The sequence below is a fragment of the Aquarana catesbeiana genome, linkage group LG06, assembly GCF_042186555.1.
Source record: "Aquarana catesbeiana isolate 2022-GZ linkage group LG06, ASM4218655v1, whole genome shotgun sequence".
In the NCBI taxonomy this organism is placed as follows: domain Eukaryota; kingdom Metazoa; phylum Chordata; class Amphibia; order Anura; family Ranidae; genus Aquarana; species Aquarana catesbeiana.
This window is the reverse complement of record NC_133329.1, coordinates 328,699,657-328,715,665: the sequence shown is the minus strand read 5'-3', so window position 1 is coordinate 328,715,665 and position 16,009 is coordinate 328,699,657. Positions and strand designations below refer to the sequence as shown.

The 16,009-nt window shown below is 41.9% G+C and overlaps 1 protein-coding gene across 2 annotated transcripts in view; it reads right to left on the bottom strand.

Moving 5' to 3' along the window:
• Positions 1-16,009, bottom strand: part of PDE11A (phosphodiesterase 11A) — a 988,141-nt gene that overhangs the window by 118,585 nt on the left and 853,547 nt on the right. For both annotated transcript variants that reach the window (XM_073633831.1, XM_073633832.1), the window contains one exon: positions 1,203-1,303. In XM_073633831.1, coding sequence (XP_073489932.1) covers positions 1,203-1,303 — 101 coding nt within the window. The remainder of the gene's footprint in view (positions 1-1,202; positions 1,304-16,009) is intronic.

Below are 16,009 nucleotides of genomic sequence, written 5' to 3'. Positions count from 1 at the left end.
TGGACCAAAAATGTGGTTGCTTTATTAATCGTGACCAATTATGTCATATGCCTTTGCTGCGGGAGCTCCAGGAGAATAATCCAGATGATTTTCTGAATTATCTCCGGATGACGGACCCCTGCTTTTACCAACTTTTGGCATTGTTGACCCCCTATATTAAGAAGCAGGACAGATACATGAGGCTTTTATTTTATGGTTGAATAATAATGATTTGATTAGTTAGATTTTCTATATTTTTGGATGCATAGAATGTACTTTTTGTTCTATTGGCAGAAAGCATGTCTAATTTTATTTATTTTCTTTTTTCATGCACAATAAAAAAAATGTCTAGAATAATACTTGGCTATGTGTTTTACTTCAAATGACAGTTTGGGAGTAGGCTGTTACATTTTAAAAAATACAATGTAAAATTAACAAGGGACACCAACATAGTTGTATCTTTGATCTTAAAAACTACGGGATAATGGTGTTGTGGTAACTTGCACCAAAATAAAAATAACAAGCATAATAATATTAATCTTGATATCACTAGAAAAAAAATCCTTTTAAAATTCGTTTGCAATAACTCCATCAGCTTCTGGCTCGTCCTTGCTTCCGAGCATGCGAGTTTGTACTTTGGACTTTTGTCTGACGGACTTGTGTACACACCCTCAGAAAATCTGACAACAGACATTTGTTGGCAGAAAATTTTAAAGCCTGCCATCCAACATTTGTCCGTGGAAAATCCGACAACAATTGTCCGATGGAGCGTACAAACAGTCGGATTTTCCACCAACAGCCTGTCATCACACATTTCCTGTCTGAAAATCCGATCGTGTGTACGCGGCTTAAGGGTTAGGACACCTTTGTATCTCGATGGGTATGCAATAAAGAACTTTTTATTTGAACTTAATTCTCGGGTGACGACCTTTCACCAGGATCACCAGAACTAGTGCCCTCATTGGAAGATTTTATCCTATACTAGAAATCCTATATAAGAATTATCCTATACTTTCAGTTTCAGTGATAATGGTAAACATGACAAATAGAGAGGGTGAATCTCCCTAGGAGGTCATGGACAACAATAAAAACCAGAAAAGTGTTCTAATCCCTCTCCACTCTATCCAAAACTAAAAGAAAAGTTTTGCCTTGTGTTATACTTTAAGGTAATATTTATAACATGGAGACATTCATTATGATCACAGTAAAATGTGCATACATACTCAAAATGAAGTGTGATATCCGTGGCAAGGATGGACTGCTTCAGAAGCTGCATGAGGTCGCTGTACTGGTGCGATGACAGGTTGGAGAAAATGTTGTGCCCCTGCAACACAAAAGCTACAAAAAATAAATAACTAATGATATAGGCATGTACATGTCTGAAGACTAATGGTGTGTTAATCATACACATATGGTTGCATAGAAGCATGTGGTTGAGGCCATTTTCAGATGCCTTTTCAAGGATGCCTTATTCTTTCTGCTGAATGTTTTCATTTATTTTACATGAAGGACAATAGAGAAAGAACATTGGAGTCGCTCTAAAACAACTAAAGGGGTGAAACTCTATAGCAATAGATAACAGTGTATAAAATTCTTTAGCCATCGTTCACATTGGAGCAACTTGTCATCCGATTTGACAGATCAAATTTCATGACAAGTTGCAGCCTATTGCCGGAAACGGCACTGTTCAAATCAGTGCAACGCCAGCTTTGTGGTGCCACACTGATTTGCAAAATTAGTTTCTGTACTAATTTTGGCGATTTTGGGTGGGACTTGAATAGACATCTGTGAATGAAGTAGCACAGATGTCTTACAAGTCGCACCCAAAGTTGCACTGACATGCTTCTTTGAAATCATGCGATTTCAGATGATCTTGCACAATTTCAAAGCCGCAGTCAATGTGAATGAGGGCTTATAGCTCTATAGCAATGGGAAGCAGTGTTTAAAATTCTTCATGGCCCATTTGCAGTCGTGCTTTAACACACACGTTGCAATGCGCTAAAATGCATGTGTCCAACCTCCTCAAAATAAAAAAGTGTATGTTCCCATCTCAGAGCTGCAATGCATTTTAGTGTGTTGGGAGGCCCATAGAAATGCATATAACATGAATTTCGATGTGCTGACAACTTGTATTAACAAGCCTTAGCCAATGGCTGTTAACCGTATCCACTCCAAATTCATAATTTAAAACGCATTCAAAACGCCCATCAATGCAAAGGAAACGCACACTGACACATGGTTACCAGGCAATGCACCTGATTAATGCTACCTGCACCTCTACGCACATGCATAGATAGAAATGGGCCCTTAGAGAAGATCTGACTTCCAGGTTCTTATTGGGATATAGGAAGCCAGTTGGTGGATGCCCTCTCATAACTGGAAGGGGGGGGGGGGGTAAAAATACCCAGGAGAACGAAACAGATGGACTTTGTAGGCACCAATCATAAAAAGCAATGTAAACTTTTATTTATACACAAATTTAAAAAGAATCACATAAACGTAAACATTTTTTTAAAAATGCAGTACATTGCGGAAATTGGTATTATATGTCACTACATAAATGTATGAGAACGGATCTGGGAATAGCCCCTATAGCAGAGGGAGGTATAAACCCCTTCCGTTCCCATTAAATAACCTCAAACTGATATAGCTCGGTATGGCTCTACATGTTTCGCAAATTTGAATGCTTCTTCAGGAGCTTGTTTGGGTTACCAGCCAGAGTAAATGGATCCGTCTTCAGATCAGGTAGAGGTTATGGATAATTGAAAAGCCATGCATTCAGAAACAAAGCCTCCAATGACCAAGGTGCATAAGGGAATCCAGAGACTGTAATCTTGTAGGGTAATACAGGTGAGCAGGTCTTGTAAACAGCATAAATCAGCTACTTGCTTGTAAACCTGGCACAAAATAGATCTTGACTAACATGGCTGCAATAGGGCTCTGATCCTATCCCAGCAAGGAGCTATCTAATAAGTTCCCAGGACCGCCATCAGACAGCTAGTTTTGTTCAACAGGTGACACCCAGGCATCAGAGCACCATGGAGGGTAGTGGCGCCTCAGTTTGAGGTTATTTAATGGGAACGGAAGGGGTTTATCCCTCCCTCTGATATGGGGGCTATTCCCAGATCCGTTCTCATACATTTATGTAGTGACATATAATACCAATTTCCGCAATGTACTGCGTTTTTAAAAAAATGTTTACGTTTATGTGATTCTTTTTAAATTTGTGTATAAATAAAAGTTTACATTGATTTTTATGATTGGTGCCTACAAAGTCCATCTGTGTCGTTCTCCTGGGTATTTTTACCCCCCCCCCCCTTCCTGTTTTCTAAGACTTATAATAGGACATTGGCACTGCTCTACATATGAGACCTCCACAGTCCATCCTGTGATGAGATCTAATAACCCTCCAATCTTTCGCCCTCTCATAACTGAAATACTAATACTGGTTACATTAGCACCTGTACTGATGATACGGTATTTCAATGTAAAATTCAGTAGAATCCTCATACATCTCCTGAGCTCAATGTATACTCTAATTTCATGGCTCTTTGGCACTTATTGTGTAACCTTTGGGGTCCCGGAAGACAGTTATCTGTGGTTTTCTTACCCAGTTTCTTACCCAGGCCAGGGAAGGAAAAATATTCTTTAAACTGGGTTCTATTAGTTAAATGGTTTGGTTTGTTTCTTTCACTCTATCTCTGCTGTCCATCCCTTTTTATTTCCTCTGATCTTTTTTAATGGATCTTGCTGAGAATAATGCCACATTTAGCACAAGTAATTTTTTTAAGGGGCTGCAGGAAGCAGACAACTTTTTTTCCACACAGATCCTTTGATTTCTTAGTCGAAGTTTGTTGAGCCAGGATGTGTTGGCGGGGCCACTCGCAGCTCCGATTTTGGACGGTTCACCGGAATCAGCCAAAATGTAAGCCATGTATGGTCAGTTTAAAGCTCTATTCCAGGCACAACAAAAATTATTCTTGCAGTCCCCCCTTCTCCACGCTCTGTAAGGCCTAAATGCTTGTTAAGTCTAGGGGCGTGTGACTAATATGTAATGCATACCATTTTCCTCTTTGCAGCAGGGTTCCTCCAGAAGTGCAACCAGTCTTTTGAAGCCTCCTGTCTATGACATCCCTGACCATGGTTGTGCTCCTGCCTCCTCAATGTGCAATGCAGAATTAACAAACAGCCCTGCATTGTACATGATGATGATGAGGGACCATCCACAGACCTGAGCTTCAGGGTGAAGAGGAGAAGACTGGAGTCTCCCAGAGCAGAGCAAAGGATACAGCTACCACCTAGACATAATGAGCATTTAAAGTGGTATTAAAGGTTCGGCTTTTTAAAAAAATAAAAAAAGATAACAAACATGTCATACTTACCTGCTCTGTGCAGTGGTTTTGCACAGAGCAGCCCCAATGCTCTTCTTCTTGGGTCCCAGCTGGAACTCCTGGCTTCTCCCCCTTGACCAGTTCTTCCATAGCAAGCTGCTTGCTATGGGGGAACTTGTGCATGCTCACTCCCGAGCCTTGCTTTATGCGTCCATAAGACACATAGAGCTGCCTTCCTCTCTCCTCATTGGCACACAGGCTGTGATTGACAGCAGTGGGAGCCAATAGCTTCAGCTGCTTACTGAGCCAATGAGGAGAAAGAGTCTCATGACAGTCAAGGCTCTCAAGCACATGATGGATTGAGAGGGGACTCAGGTGAGTATTAGTGTGGGCTGTGGGGGGAGCAGCACACAGGTGGCTTTTAACCTCCATGCTTAGAACCTTTATAACCACTTTAACCCTTTGTAGTACAAAAAGCCAACTGCAAGGATATATTATTCCCGAAGTTGGGTTTTAAGACAGCGTTATGTAGCATTACATTTGTGATGGCAAGGTCTCCCTATATTAAAAAAGCTGGCCACCCTGCTCTACTGGGTACAGTCTTAGAAAATAAATTTTTTTAAAAATCACTCTGTTTTATCAGGAACTTCAGTTCTTGCTTTTTCATTATATATATTACGCAAAGTTTAAAGTGAACATGTCAGGGTCTAAAAAGCCATTCAGCTAACAATTCTGTTGAAGTGCACCAGCAGCGCAATGTCTACAAGTATCTGTATTAATCTCCCAATCAAACTCGCTTTAGGAGAGAACTATACAAGCACAGTCATGTGTGATGCTCTTATTAGCACAACACAATCACAAACATTGTTCAGCCTGTTCAGTCACTGTAAAGCACCACGCTCCTCGCTGTGCTGTGATGAATGTACATTAGGCGATCACTGGAATCCCTATCTTCATCTACACAAAAACAATTTCATGAACATAAAGCTGCTCAGAAGAAAAATTCCAGTGACTGAGGCTGGATTTAGCTTTATACAAGCTCATTCTGAAAGGCTTTGCTAAGAACAGAGAATAGCCAGCACAATTTTAGTTTAATAAAGCAGTCAAATTGTCCCTAGAAAGTTTTTTTGTTTTATTGGTTTCAATGGGTTTCTACACTATGTGCATCCACTTTTTGCTGCATGTAGTATAATTGCCTTTCATCATCAGCAGCAAAAAAAGCTTGAACTTTTTAAAGGATGAGTCCAATATTTGCATTCTGGGTGGATGTTTGTAGGCAGGTAGAGGTCTCCTTTAAGGATTGCTCCTCCTACTGGTGAAGCAATTATTAAAAAGGGGATTTTTGGGACTTTAAATGAGGTTCAAGGCATGGTGGAGAAGTATTTGAAAAAAAATCATCACATGTTTATTAGCATGGAAAGTGTATAAATATATGGGTGATAGGATTGCGCATAGGTACAAATACAGCATGAACATAAGAGACATATAATCATATCAACTTGGAAACTCATGACAATATGACAGTGCATATATCTAACATGGTACATCAAGGATGAAAAATAGTGTCAACTTACAAATACATGACAATAATAGAGATCAGTGAGAAATGTCCATGAGTCCATATATATAACATATAATGCATTGAAGTGGCGAGATATCAATAGGTAAAAGCATAATTGTTTGGACTTGGTTGGTTGCTGGTGGTGATGTGTGTCGGCATCCTAGATTTCCCGATGCGTTTCGTGTTTACACACTCATCAGGGGTGGATGCTCCCAAGTATATATAGAGAATAATGGAAAAAGAGGGTTTGTTGAATGTGGGACCAAGGCCAACAAGAAGGTGTCCGTCCCAGAAGCTGGGGTATTGTGGGGCTGCATGTAGCTGAGGCGTATTGCGCAGAGCTTCCCAAAGAGAGGTAAACAACTCTACATCATGTGCCATGGTAAAAAGAAGGTGCGAGAAACTACCATAGGATCTTAATGGCAAAATGAATGGATTTTCACAGTGTGGAACATGCCACATGACACAGGGACCCTCAACCTCTCCATTTTGCCATTAAGATCCTATGGTAGTTTCTCCCCAGCTTCCAGGATGGACACCTTCCTGTTGGCCTTGGTCCCACATTCAACAAACCATCTTTGTCCATTATTCTCTATATATACTTGGGAGCATCTGTCCCTGATGAGTGTGTAAACACGAAAAGCGTCAGACAATCAAGGATGCCGACACACATCACCACCAGCAACCAACCAAGTCCAAACAATTATGCTTTTACCTATTGATATCTCGCCACTTCAATGCATTATGCCGCTTCCACCATTGTGTTATATATATGGACTCATGGGAATTGATCACTGATCTCTATTATTGTCATGTATTTGTAAGTTGACACTATTTCACATCCTTGATGTAACATGTTAGATATATGCACTGTCATATTGTCATGAGTTTCCAAGTTGATATGATTATATGTCTCTTATGTTCATGCTATATTTGTACCTATGCACAATCCTATCACCCATATATTTATACACTTTCCATGCTAATAAACATGTGATGATTTTTTTCAAATACTTCTCCACCATGCCTTGAACCTCATTTAAAGTCCCAAAAATCCAATTTTTAATAATTGGTTTGTATTAGGGATGGAGGTACAATTTATGTGCGCCTCATTTAAAGTCCCACCCGGGCTGCTACACAGCTCCCCGTCCTCCTTTTTTTGCTCCTACTGGTGAAGTGTCTTACATGGTTGCCCCATGTAGAGCAGATGAGTTCTGGGACAGAGATCTGCAAGAGAAGGTTAGATCTAGTGTTTCCTCTTGCTCTCCCCTTCAATATAGGGGTGGTCAGAAGATTGCAGAGATTTATCTAAGAGGACTAAAGCTGCTCATACATGGCTGAGCATAAAAAAATTCTCAGGAATCCTCACCACTGAGTCATTGTGAGACTCTCCTGCCTCTCAACTGTCAGAATGCACAGATCATCGTCGATCAGCTGACTGAACTTTTCTAGCAGTCCCATTTGTAGGAAGTCGATCGATAGACTGGGAATAGCCATACATACATGGATTGAAATTTAGCCCAGTCAAGCGGAACCAGCCAAATGCCAATGCATGTATTGCCAGCTTAAGAGGAAGAGTAATATCCTCACACCAATTGCCATATTGCTCCTGAATGCTAATTTAAACAGTGAATGCTGAACTTAGGCAAGCCATGATTTGGAAACTATTGACACCATTATCTGAACTGTTCTGTTTTGTTTTGTTATCTTATGCAAGTAAATTAATTTGGTTGCAACCAAAACCCTCTGTGTTATGGTCTGATGGAGTATGGTCCTGTGTACAGCCAATACCTGGGAAGTAGAGAGAGTTATGTGCTTCACTGGTGCAAGACTGGTTGGCACTTGAGTGGTTGCCTGATGGTGAGAGAGAACTCCCTCATGCAGCATGCGTCAGGTGGCTCGGGCCCCCTTGGCCTGGATTTATGGAGTTTTTGCCTGGACCACATGTCAAATATAGACCAAGTGTGTTAGTAATCCAGGTGGGAAATTTTGCATGTCCTAATAACATTCCACCTGGTGAGACAATAGCATAGAACAAAGGTATATGCAGTTTTACAGGACTAAGTGCACTGCAATTTTTTTTTATAAATAGCAATTCACCCAGTGAAAGTGCAAATACATTTATTCTGTGTGAATGGGGCAAAAAAAATGTTATTAGACATCCTGTACTGGCCGAATGTTTTCCGTTGAAATAAAATGTAAAATTCTGCATTTGGCCACCAGATGGCATTAGGTATCACAGAAAACTCTCTGATATTTACAGGCATCTTATGGCTAAATGCAATATTTTCTGTTTTAAATCAGTAAAAATGTCTAAATTTAAATAGCCACTAACAAATCACATAGTTTTCATAAAATGGTTTACAATACTTTCAGACACCAGTTGGCTTCCTATTTTTTTAAATCTGTAATGATGAAACCTCCTGTTTACCTGACATGGCAGCTCATACAGACTGTGGCCCGAGGGCCGGATGCAGCCCTTTGCTTGCTTTTATCCGGATCCCCATTGTCAGCAACAGTGGGGCATGGTTCTTGCCACTGACACCAAAAATGGGGTACTAGTTCTCCCCCATTGACACCAGCAATGGTGCACTATTCCTCCTATTGATACCTATAATGGGGCACTATTATCTCCAATAAAACCAATGATGAGGCGTTATTATTTCCACTGACACCAATGATGGAACACTATTCCTCCCACTGATACCAATGATGGGACACTATTCCTCCCACTGACTTCAATGATGGGACACTATTCCTCCCACTGACACCAATGATGGGACACTATTCCTCCCACTGACACCAATGATGGGACATAATTCCTGCCACTGACAGCAATGATGGGACACTATTCCTCCCACTGACACCAATTATGGGACACTATTCCTCCCACTGACACCAATGATGGGACATAATTCCTGCTACTGACAGCAATGATGGGACACTATTCCTCCCCCTAATACCAATGACAACGCATTGTTTACTCCCACGGACGCCAGGACATTTTCTTCTCTCACTGGCCACAGTCTGGCCCCCCTAAAGTTTGAAGGACAGTAAACTGGCCCTTTGTTTAGAAAGTTTGGAGACTCCTGTGCTAGAGCAAAGTCAGAAAACTGTCCGATATATGTTTCTGTTATGCACTTTCTCTTGAGACTTCTAGTCTTGCTAACACTGGCAGGAATTTGGCCGATGACTTCTGTTGTGTGCAAAAGATGGCTAGCGTTGCAAACATACACAAGCATAGGCAGTCTGAAATCAATGGTAATGGCAGCAGACATTCAAAGCAATGTAGTATTTTTAAAAGATTACTAAAAATATAAGTTTATTTAAACAATATATTTATTGTTTGGATTTTTTTTTTTTTTTTTTTTTGCAATTTAAAAATCTATAAAAGCTTATTATTTTATGAATGCATTTTTATAAATGCCACATGCTTGAAAATATTTAGAATAAAAGTTAATTTAACTATTTCTTAGTAGATCACCCATAATTGTTTACGTTCAGTACCTGCAAACCTGTATGTGCTATAGCAGGGAGGCAAGTAGTATTCATTGTTTTACCAGCAAATAGCGAACACTGCTACTCACCCTCATTGGAAGCACAGGCTTGAAATCGGTAAAATATGGCATTAGACTACTCTGCCACCTAGTGGTGAATGTTGCTCATTTCCAGTTAAATGCAGCAGATTGTTCTTTTGTTTCCTTTAACATATACACACTACAAAACAGTAATGCACCTACTATTTATAACTACACCAAAGAATACAATTTATGTGTCATATTTGCACATAAAAAGCCTCAGCGGTGGGATGTTACTTGTTTCATAACCATTAGAAAGGATAAGAAGCAATAATAGAAAAGGGAGAGACTGACAATTCAGATTTTCTCTGTTCTCCATGCAGTTACCAATGCACTCTATCACTATGTTAGCTTCAGATTAGCCATTTAGTTACCAGGAAGACAATAAATCTGACAGCGTGTTATTAAAGTGGATGTAAACCCAATGTCATCCTTTCTAAATTACTGCCATAGGGGTTATCTATAAGGATATACATGCCTCCTGCATGTATCTTTACCTGTCAAATGTCTCCCCTCTGTCTGTTATGAGACCCGAAAAACTGCAGATTCTGTGGGTGGGTCTGTTGTCTGGAGCTCGGTGGGTGGAGTCGTGATGTCAGTAGAATCCCCGCCCACCTCTACACTCCCCTTGTCAATATGCATTTTCTCCTGTGTATTTCTTACACTGAACTTCTGCTATGATCTCTAACATCCAATGAAAAGACAGGAAAGTAACCACATGACTTCAGCATGCCAAATCATGCTGAGGTGTGGAACAGCCAATCCTTGCAGAGCTGCTGAAGAAAGGAGTGGGGGAGGGAATTAAAAAAGAATGCATGTCTTAGGCTAGTGCACGAGATGTAAATCACCTGTCACTCACAGCAAGGGGGAGGATTTGATAAAGTTTATCTCTGTCAAGTTTTATCTCACTGAACAATAAAAGAGGATTGCTCAGAGCTGGATTAGCTCTTTGTGGCAAGACTGGGCTCAAATGATAGGAAATCTTATACTCTACATTATGACATCTAAAAGAAAAAAAAAATTTGGGGGTTTACATCCACTTTAAAGTGTACTTTTAATATATTTGTCACATTTTGTTTCGAGTAGAGGAGGCAGAATGCAGTTACAAAATGTTACAATTTACACTATTTTGAAAGCATATCTACACCTAAACACAAAAATGTAACCTTGAATGTGGTGGCTGCATTTTAACCTAATTTGTACCCGGTGATCCTGGCAATAACACACTTCCTGTCCTAGGGTGCCACGCTGCTCTACCATAGATACAGTGCAGAGAGCGAGCTAGGCTTCTCTCTTGACTTCCAGTACAAACTCCTCCTGTCTTCTCATCTTCATTACATAAAAAGGTGTTGCCTCTTGCCTTGTAGTTCATAGAAGAAAACTGAGAAAGCTGATAAAATTGCTTGAGATTTGAGTTCAGCCCACAGGAAGTTACAAGGACATATGATTTCTGGCAGGATCAACAGGTATTTTCTGTACTTAAAATATACTTAGCCTTAAAAAGAAAACAAATACAGCCACCACCTAAGTTGGAGTATATAATATTTTTGTTAACGGGTATAGATATAATTTAAAAACATTGGGCTTAATTTGGGATAACCATAGTTTCCTGCACATGTCTGTTTAGCCGCATACACTGTGGAAAGGAAAGACTAATGCCTCGTACACACAATTGGATTGTTGGCCAACAAAACCGTGGAATTTTGTCCGAAGGTCATTGGCCCAAACTTGTCTTGCGTACACACGGCCACACAATTGTTGGCCAACAAATACGAAGGTAGTGAGGTACTACGTTGATTTTCAGCTCTTTAGCGCCACCCTTTGGGCTCCTTCTGCTAATTTCGTGTTAGTAGAAGTTTGGTGAGTGTTGATTCTCACTTTTTATTTCATACTTTTCATTTGGCACTTTTCATTACGCACTTTTCAGTTTGCGCTTTTCAGTCCAAGCTTTTCAGTTCGTTTCTGAACGGCCGCTTGTCAACCAGACATGTTGCGGAATCGGAGGAGATAACGTGTTATTTATTATTGGCCTTGGAGTTATTGCTTTGACATTATTTTTTTGGTTGAATAATGATTTGATTTGTTATATTTTCTATATTTTTGGATGCATAGAATGCACTTTTTGGTTAAGTTCTATTGGCAGATAGCATGTCTAATTTTATTTATTTTCTTTTTTAATGCACAATAAAAAAAATGTGTAGAATAATACTTGGCTATGTGTTTTACTTCAAATGACAGTTTGGGAGTAGGCAGTTACATTTTTAAAAATACAATGTAAAATTGACAAGGGACACCAACAAAATTGTATCTTTGATCTTAAAAACTACGGGATAATGGTGTTGTGGTAACTTGCCCAAATAACTAAAAAAAGCATACTAATATTATTCTTGATATCACTAGAAAAAAAAAGCCTTTGAAAATTTGTTGGCAATAACTCCATCAGTATCACCAGCAAAGCAGCTTCATTATTATCCCATTAAAGAAGAAGATAATGTGCGCTGCATTTCTAGATTTCATAATTTGCCACGTCATGAATGTTAATTCTCCATTACGAACGCTAGTTTACAAGACCGACCGCTTCTGGCTCATCCTTGTTTCCGAGCATGCATGTTTGTACTTTGGACTTTTGTCCGACGGACTTGTGTACACACGCTCGGAAAATCTGACAACACACATTTGTCCGCAGAAAATGTGAAAACCTGCTATCCAACATTTGTCCGTGGAAAGTCCGACAACAATTATCCGATGCAGTATACACATGGTCAGATTTTCCGCCAACAGCCTGTCATCGAACATTTCCCGTCGGAAAGTCCGATCGTGTGTACGAGGCTTTAGTGGATTCTTGTGGCTGGTACGACAGGTGCATGCAAATAGCAGAGTTTGCTCAGCCTATATAAACTAATGACAGGCTGACAGCAAACCTCACTTTTCACAGTTCACTGTTTATGCAGCTGCACACCAGTGGTGGGCGCTGTCAGCATGTCTCTAGTTTACACAGGCTGAGCGGTCACTTCTATTCACATGATGTACCTGTCATTTGAGCCACAAAAATCCACTGATTCCTGCTGCTAGAAGCCAGTGTATATGGCTAAATAGTCATGTGAAGGAGGCCTAATTGGTCCAATCATGAGCCCTAATTCATGCCCAATATGGCACTCAGGTGAAGTTTGGGTTTTTAGTGTTACCCTAGGGCACTGTTCCCTAACCTTATTCCTCAAATACCCATGCTTTGGAAATTTCCCTTAGAAAAAAATAGCAGTCTTGAATACCAAGCCATTGACATTGATTTAAAGCGTCACTCCAGAATGGACCCTTCCTATTAGATGTTCTGCAGCAGGGTTCCCTTAGGATCCAGAGGGACAACGTCATCAGAAGAGGACAGCAAGGGACTGGCGATCTTGGGGGGGGGGGGTTATCATAGTACTGGATTAATACTCTCCAACGCAAACCCGTGTTGGTGTGGGACCTGGATGGGGCACCCGGTCGACTATACCTCACTACACAGGGTAAAGGGGGGAGGAAGACTATTAGCATTGCGGGGCACCCCAATTCAGCTGAATGGGTCGCATTCGGGGGGTGGGGGGGTGGGTTGGTGCTGCCCACTGAATGCAACAGCAGAGATCATTTTCATACTTGCCAACAGTCCCGATTTTCCCGGGACAAACCCGATTTTGGGACCCTCGTCCCGATCGGAGCTTGTCCCGATTAAATTTCAGGGATTTTGCCTTTGTTTCAGGAAATCGGGAATGTTTTAGGCAAAAACGGCCAGCGGGCTACAAAAAGATGGCCGCCATCACCATGAGGTCTGCTTCCCCGTGTGTTCAGTGGAGAGGGGAGGGGCAGCCAATCGGCTTCTCTCTTCAGTGTACAAGTAGACAATTCTCTTGTACACTGAAGCCTATTGGCTGCACGGATCGATCGGAGGCCTCTCTCCTCTCCACTGCACACAAACTGTAGCTGCCGCTGCTGGGGACAGACACATGAAGGAGGGCTTTGCTGTGCAGCTGGGGACGCTGATGTAATGAGGGACTCCGCTGCAGAGGACACCAGATGTAAGGAGGGGCTCCGCTGCTGGGGACACTGATGTAAGGAGGGGCTCCGCTGCTGAGTACGCTGATGTAAGGAGGGACTCCGCTGCTGAGGACACCAGATGTAAGGAGGGGCTCCGCTGCCAGGGACACAGATGTAAGGAGGGCTCCGCTGCCAGGGACACAGATGTAAAGAGGGCTCCGCTGCTGGGGATACCAGATGTATGAACGGGCTCCGCTGGGGGCACCTGATGTAAGGACGGACTCTGCTGGGGGCACCTGATGTAGGGACGGACTCTGCTGGGGGCACCTGATGTAAGGAGGGACTCTGCTGGGGGCACCTGATGTAAGGACGGACTCCGCTGGGGGCTCCTGATGTAAGGTCGGACTCCGCTGGGGGTACCTGATGTAAGGACGGACTCCGCTGGGGGCACCTGATGTTAGGAGGTACTCTGCAGGGGGCACCTGATGGCATCTAGTGGCAGGCGACACGCTCAGGGCTCCCACTGATTCTGCATTATGGTGAGTTGAATGATTTAATTTTATATTCCAATGTAATAATAGAAATAATGCACTTCAATCATCCTGACACCATAACAACCATGGTGCCGGGATGATTGAAGCGCTAACACCAGGTGTTTGGAGTATCTGTATCTACTGATTGTTAAACTTTCTGGAATGCACATATTTCTATTGTGGTGTAGGATCTGAGCCTACTGTCCCTCCATCTCTCTCTCCCTCTCTCCATCCCTCGTTCATCTCAGACTCTAACCACACCCCCTTTGAGCCACACCCATTTAAGTCACACCCAATATTTCATTTAAACCACATTTAAATGAAAGGCGTGCCACAAATTTCGCTTCCCACCATGCCACGCCTCCAAACGAATGCCACGCCCCCTAATTATAATAAGACTCCACCTACAGGCAAAAAAGTGTCCCTATAAATTTATTTACAATGTTGGCAACTATGCATTTTTGCAGCGCTGCATTGCAAAACATTGCGGCTGCAGCATATATGACCCCCTCTGCAGCTTAAGTAGGAGCAGGTGGGGGTTGGGGGGGTCAGGGGCGGTAAAGCCACAGATCAACCACACGCTTTTACCCCTAACCACAGGTGTAAAAGATGCCTTAGAGAAAAGTCCCCTGACTTGTTACTTTGACAACACTAGCCAGGAAGTAAAGGAAAATCTGCAAAAGAAACACTGACAGAAAAAAAAGCCGACAGGTTAGGGGTTCCAGCCTTCAGTATCTCTTCTAAGAAAAAGGAAAAAAAACATTATTTCTGTCTGTGTTGGAGCTTTTCATTCAATTCCTGTCTAGTAAAACCACTCTTGCTGGGAAAAATAGCAGCAAAAAACTGGCAAGGGTTCAATACCTACCCCACTCTATCCAAAATAGAAAACAAAAGTTTTGGCTAGACACACATTTAAATAATGTGCATGTTAAACCAGCACTTTCATTTACTCTAGCCTGTTACTTTCTACTTAAAAGAGAAGTATGGTTTTTTTTTTAGCTGAATCATACTTACCTAGGTGGATGAGGCATCGGTCTGATGCTGCATCTGTCCCCCACTGGCTCTAACACTGAGATCAAACACCGCCTATCACTCGGTTCTTAGAGCTCCCCGAGCAGAGAGCCGGTGACTGTAAGTCACCGGCTCTCTGCTCTGCCCCCCCCCCGCGCCTCCTGGAGTGTTCAGCTGTGGAGGGGGCGGGAGTGACCTGCTCAGCCTCCCAACAGCTCGCTGAGAGGCTGAGCCAGATGCCGACCCTTGGTCCAGGTATGTGGGTAGATCCTGACTTCATTGTCGCAATCTTGCCCAAGCCTGGACCGGCCCTGTGACATCAACTCACAGCGGACTTCGGCCCACTGTCTGCTGAAAACAGGTCACAGGAGTGCAGAGCGAACTACACTCTTGTGATCCACAGGGGAAGAACAGCAAAAAAAAAAAGCTTTGGCTGTACTTCTACCTTGAAGTCTGCAGTAGGTTTACTAAAAAATAAAAACACAAAAATATTGTTGGATAAGACATACTGCTGTCAGTCAGAGCAATTAGCCATAAAGTTATTATCAAGTTAAAGCGGGGTTCCACCCAAATTTTGAACAATATCTGTATGTATTCTCTTCCTTGCCTAGATGCTGACATGCGGTTTAAAAAAATTTAAATTGCCGTAATTACCTTTTATTTTTCTATTCTTCTTTGCACTTCCTGGTTCTCCTCCCGTGGGAGTAGGCGTGTTTCTAGCCTCTCCCAGACTCCTGGGAGCTAGTCTCAGGCTTCCCAGAATGCCACGGAGCATGTGCGGGAACGAGCGGTGAATGCTGGGAGCACAGCATTCACCACATCCAGGAAATAAATGCTTGTTATTCTTTACGACGAAATCTGACACAGGCGGACATATTACACACAATATGTGAGTATGTAATGCTGAGAAGAAAAGTTTGTGAATGAACTAAAAAAAAAAAAAAACGATAGATAGGTGGACCCCCGCTTTAACTGATTCATACCAATGCTGCTAAAGTTAGCCTT